The sequence below is a fragment of the Bufo bufo genome, chromosome 7 (assembly GCF_905171765.1).
Source record: "Bufo bufo chromosome 7, aBufBuf1.1, whole genome shotgun sequence".
NCBI lineage: Eukaryota > Metazoa > Chordata > Amphibia > Anura > Bufonidae > Bufo > Bufo bufo.
The window spans coordinates 21,765,051-21,771,050 of record NC_053395.1 but is presented as its reverse complement, the minus strand read 5'-3'; the positions used below and the strand labels follow the sequence as shown (position 1 = coordinate 21,771,050).

General features: G+C 47.5%; 1 protein-coding gene across 6 annotated transcripts in view; it reads right to left on the bottom strand.

Annotated features, from left to right (window-relative positions):
- Positions 1-747: 747 nt before the first annotated feature.
- Positions 748-6,000, bottom strand: part of EPN2 (epsin 2) — a 52,959-nt gene continuing 47,706 nt past the window's right edge. For 4 of the 6 annotated variants that reach the window (XM_040439465.1, XM_040439464.1, XM_040439463.1 and 1 more), the window contains 3 exons: positions 5,745-5,840; positions 3,955-4,173; positions 748-1,323 (listed from right to left, as the gene is read on the bottom strand). In XM_040439465.1, coding sequence (XP_040295399.1) covers positions 1,016-1,323; positions 3,955-4,173; positions 5,745-5,840 — 623 coding nt within the window. In that variant the 3' untranslated portion in view covers positions 748-1,015. The remainder of the gene's footprint in view (positions 1,324-3,954; positions 4,174-5,744; positions 5,841-6,000) is intronic. The other 2 variants (XM_040439469.1, XM_040439468.1) reach the window with 2 other exon arrangements.

Here is a 6,000-nt window from a genome sequence, read left to right as displayed (position 1 = left end):
CCATTAAAAATATATACCTCAGCGCCCACCTATGGGTGCGTCTGTCACAGTTACCTACCCCCAAGAGTTTTGCTGCACCTCAGTTACTATAGGTTGCACTGACATTTCCTGTAAATAAAGCATAATCTTGTTCTCAGCCTTTTCAAGATCTCTGCTTTCTGTCAGTGAATGGACACGCGATAGCTTACGTCTAGGTGCTGAAAACCCACATAGCAGAGGCTTTGCAGTCAGTCTGAACACTGCAAGACAAACCCATCGGAAGCCGGGTCTCTCTCCTGTGCTGACTGTTTGTTACAATGTATCAGTGCAGGTCAAAGGTGTATCAGCCTATTTAGCTCACTGAGGATTATCTAGACTGTATACCACTGAACCAAACCCTCAGCTGGGTGAAGTATTCACTATGTCCAGATTTTCAGATGTAAACAGGAGTGTTCTCGTTGACAGAAAGCAGAGATCTTGAAAAATTGATAGGGAATTTTAACATAAAAATATATTAGAAAGTTGCTGAACTTTTTTTTGTAGGTTGATTAAGCTTCATTAACATAATTTCCTTCCAAGATGGCGGCCGGAACTACTCCATATAAGTCAAGCTTTTATCAGAAACCTCCATTATAGGCGCGTTCAGACCTACAGGACATCTGGGTGACGCCCCCACATGTCATAGGCACTCAATGCTGGTCAGGGCGGTTTTACATTACTCTGTCCGAACCAGTGTCTCCTTAAAGGAACAAATTTTACAAATCCGTATTTTTTTGTCTCCTTCCCAGTGTGAGCGACGGAGCCTCGGTGGAAAAAAAGACGACCACGATCCACGTGACAAGCGACAGACAGGAAGCCGAGGTCCAGCTTTGGTGTCCATGTTGGATCGGATGTGATAGAACGCTTTGCCCACATCACCCCCACAGCACCGCAGGACGGAACCGCCAGACGTTACCCTCGGGGGCCGGAAGAAGACGACGACAGTTTAGCGGTGTGTAGTGTTTTACCGTACACAATGGCCAATATCCTGCGACCTTCATAGCAAGAAAGGATTGGTGACATTCATGGCTTGGGCTGTGGAGGGTGGGATGGCCGAGCTGTGGTGGGGCAAGGTGGCTGCCATGTTCATGTTAATCCCAAGTCCCGTTGGTGGTATGGCGGGTAACGTGGACATCCCCAGTAATGGCGGCGGTACGGAGACCTCTGGAGCCATGGCTGGCACGGTGTTAAAGGACGGACTGACTCCCATCATTGGGCTGGAACGCAGCTGGTTGAGGGTGAGAGCTTGTGGCTGGTTGACCTGGAAAGGGTTGACGACCGGAGCAGATCCCTGCGTAGAGGTTCCTGAAAGAGCCAAAAATAATATGTTCATGGGCCTGACCATCAAACGCACCAGACACAAAAATGTCCCCCAAGCCAATCACATAGGGTTGATTCCTTGTTAGATGATTGGCTGAGCAGTGGCACATGACCAGTAGAGTCGGACTCCATCCTGACTAGGACTCTTTTAATCGTCATATACATATTCATATACAAATCGTATTCTACATTTTACAAACCAGAACCTGGATCTGAATACTTTTGTAATTGCATGGAATTAAAAATTTTGTATACAGACTGAGCTATTCAATAAAACGTATCTGTATAGCGCCACCTGCTGTTTGTTCTTTTCCCTTTTTTTTGTCCGTTTTACTGGGTGCGCTCAGTTTAAATCTTCAACTGCCGCCAGCTGTATGTTCTGTTAGAAGCTGTGGCCGTTATAGGGAGAGAGCTGCAGCAGAAAGGACATGCCCATGAGCTGCCAGGCTGAAGATAAATCTAGCAGAGCAATAAATGGGGAGATCTCTGGATCCATGTGAGGTACAGGGCTGGTTCTAGCTTTGTTAAAAGGGTATTGTCATGTACTATATGATGTCGGATTTTCATTTTTTACATCAATCATGCCATAACCCCTTTAAGGCTCAGATATTCCCATGGCCATAGAGTGAAAAATGGTGACCCCTCTGCTATGGTTTAAAGGGACACTGCACATGTAAAGGTCCCTTTTACATTTATGTCAGGGAACAGTTTTGGTGCAGTGATTGCATCCACATGTATTCTGTATATAGTACACATACACCCAGGGATGAGCTTTCTATTTCCAGTGCAAAATGTATTAAATTGCTCCCCTCTGCTTAGTGCCTGGTACCCAGGAGGTGCTCGGGTGTAAGTGCTACCTCTGCACCCCCTATGGGTGTCCTTACAGGGACGAGATCAGTGGGCCCCATGTATCTGCAGAATCAGAACGACAATTGAAACTATTAGCTTTGTTCTGCAAATGAGAAAAAGATGCGGGGTCACCCCCTCGGGAGTTCCTGTGGGTCCGAGGAGAGATTGCCCTGGATTTGTGAGAGGCCTCTTTATGCTGCTCTGGCTGGAGGGAGCGTGGGCGGCTTACGAGGTATTTCAGGAATCCCTAATGTAAACAGGTCATTTCCGATTTCCAGGCAGACAGGAAAAACACAGGAAAGAAACTTTCTCCTGTATTAAGAGCCCCTGGCCGGGTGCCAGGGCCAATTATAATGTCCCAGTGAAACTGGGGGAGCCTTCTCCAAGGCCTATGGGCGTTCATGGGAGGGCGGGGGGCTGACTACAGGACACTCCAGGAAATAATGAACTGACTTGCTATTCAGGACTGAAGAGACGGGTGACACTACAAACGAAGGGCTTTGTTAGTCCCAGGGTCAAATCTCCCTTCTGTTCTCCATGATCAGCCCAGTACCAGTCTATACCCACACTTATTTTAAAGTGCGCCTTCTGTACTCTTTGGGACCTTAATTCAATATTTCTCTTTGTTTCTTTCTAGAGGCTGCAGCTTCTATGTGTCTGATACAGTGCTCCAAATCCCCTGCATAGCCATAGAAGTCTGTGATAAAATTGGGGTACCTGAAGTCACCACTAGAGGGAGTTTAATGAAGACATATTCCATCAATCTCAACAAGAAATCAAGCTCCCCCTAGTGGTGGCAGCAAGATTTTAATTTTTTTTGCATGTGCACTTGGCAGCTGAAGGCATCTGTGTTGGTCCCATCTTTATATGTGCCCGCATTGCTGACAAAAATGATGTTTTAATATATGCAAATGAGCCTCTAGGAGAAAAGGGGGGATTACCATTACACCTAAAGACTCTGCTCTGCAACTGCCTCGCCCTCTGCACTTTGATTGAGAGGGCCAGACAGTGTAAATGGGATCACACCTGGTCCTGTCAATCAAAGTGCAGAGAGAACTGAGCCTCTAGGTGTAATGGCAACGCCCCCGTTGCTCCTAGAGGCTCATTTGCATATATTAAAACATAATTTTTCTCAGCAATGCGGGCACATGTGAATATGGGACCAACACAGATGCCTTCAGCTGCCAAGTGCACATGTAAAAGGTCAGCTAGTTTCATAGGTACAAAACTGCTGACAGATGCCCTTTAAGGGTCCATTCACACGTCCGCAAAATGGGTCCCCATCCGTTCCACAATTTTGTGGAACAGGTGCGGACCCATTCATTTTCAATGGGGCTGGAATGTGCTGTCTGCATCCGCATTTGCAGATCCGCACTTCCGTTCCGCCAAAAAATTTAACATGTCCTACTCTTGTCCGCAATTGCGGACAAGAAAAGGCATTTTCTATGAGGTGCCGGCGATGTGCGGTCCGCAAAATGCCGGTGTCCGTGTTTTGCGGATCCACATAACACATATGGACGTGTGAATGGACCCTAACACCTTGGTTATGTGAAGGAAAGCAGGGGATTTGGAACTCTGTATCAGAAACCCAGGCCCTTTAACCCTATCCTTGCTATGGGCATATGCAATACATCAAGGCTTTAAAGGACTGCAGCAAACAGAACTAAAATGGCGTCCTATTAAAGTCCAGGATCATAGCATGAAGGTAACAGGCTCTGCTACACCTGAAGAACGCTACGCAAAGTCGGAATACCAATTTACTCCTACCTGATGCCAAGAATGGGTTAAATGTGGGGGCAGGCTGAGCAGGCATGGTGACCAGCGTTTCCAGGTTCACTAAGGCAGCGTTGGGTCCCAGGAAGGACTCTGGGGTTTTCCGAGCTATGGTCTGTTTGCCGATGCTGGTGGTAATGGTGGTCTGCGAGTCGAAGAGATCAGGACTTGTGGTGCCGCTGCGCAAGGATGGTAAAGTCGATATGGAGTCGGCTGGAAGAGATAGCGTAAAAACTGTAAGGAGGGTCACCATGACAACCCTGCATCTGACAGAAATTGTCAGAATGTCTCAGTAGTGCAGCCTCAGGTCTTGGGCCTGAAACTTCAAGTGCTCATGTCTCAGCAGAGAAGTGACATATTAAAAAATGGTTTTCACATTAATAACGTATGCTAAGGGCCCTCTTCTTCCGGCAGTTGTAGTACCACAACCACCCCCTCAATCTATATAAAGAAGCAAGTTCCAGCTGCAGCGCATTACATAACAAATGTTCTGTCTTCAGACCCCGGGCCTCTTTCTTTCCTTTCTGAATGTCCCAAAACTACACAGCACATGTGTGACCCCTGACCCGGGGCTCCATCCAGCGCTGCCGTACATTGAAAGCCAGATGTTCGGATCTCCAGGCACCTGGGATGCATCATATTTCACCATGCACTTTCCAGGAAGAGGATTCCTGCACAGTCTCAGTGGCCAGAGGAATGTTCTGGATGCAAATCAAGTTGTGTTTAACTTGTACGAAGGACGCACTTTCTGAATTCATCGGTTCTTGCGGCTGCTGGCGACGCATGGCACCAGAGTATGATGGGAGATTATGGTGTATGAGACGCCTGAGTGCAGGGCAACGCATGGGAGGACTGACTGCAGAGTTATTCACAGAAGTAGTGACCATCGGCCTAACCACAAGAGGACTGACTGTAGGTTTTTGCCCAGAAGAACTGACCATAGTGCTGTACACAGGACTGTAGGGCTGTGCACAGGAGGACTGACCATAGTGCTGTACACAGGACTGTAGGGCTGTGCACAGGAGGACTGACCATAGTGCTGTACATAGGACTGTAGGGTTGTGCACAGGAGGACTGACCATAGTGCTGTACACAGGACTGTAGGGCTGTGCACAGGAGGACTGACCATAGTGCTGTACATAGGACTGTAGGGCTGTGCACGGGAGGACTGACCATAGTGCTGTACATAGGACTGTAGGGCTGTGCACAGGAGGACTGACCATAGAGCTGTACACGGGAGGACTGACCATAGTGCTGTACACAGGACTGTAGGGCTGTGCACAGGAGGACTGACCATAGAGCTGTACACAGGAGGACTGACCATAGTAATGTACACAGGAGGACAAACAAAGGACTATTCACATGCTGACTGTAGGCCCGTGCACAGGTAGACTAGACTGATGATAAAACTATTCACAGGGCTATATTTAGGGCTGTGCACAGGAGGACTGACAAAGGACTATCTACAGGACTGACTGTAGGGCTGTGCACAGGAAAGCTGACAAATGACTGATCACAGGGCTTACTGTAGAGCTATGGATGGGCACTGATAAAGGAGTTTGTAAAGGACTGACTGCAGTGCTTCGCACAGGAGGACGGGCCGCAATACTATCTACAGTATGACATTCCATGCTGCTGTACACAGGAGAACTGACAAAGGACTATTCACAGGACTGACCATAGTGCTAGACTGAATCACTACTGAAAACCACTGCCCGGATGCTCAGGATATTGTAGTTCAGGTCGTGAAGGATTATGGAGGCCTTTCGCTGAGCGGGATTTACCTGAGACTTTGGAGGAGGATCGCAGGCTGTCAAACTCGGAGAAATCATCTTTTGCCGTCCCATTTAAATTGCTGAAGGGGTCAAAAGAAGAACCTCCTGTTGGAAAAAATATTGGTGATTATCAGGTTTAATGCCAATGAAGAAATTATTGACATTTTTCAAGATCACTGCTTGCTCTCAGTGGAATGGAACATTCTCATTGAAGGGGTTATCTAAGACCAAACTTTTTTAACAGACCTCTCCACAGTGGCTGGAC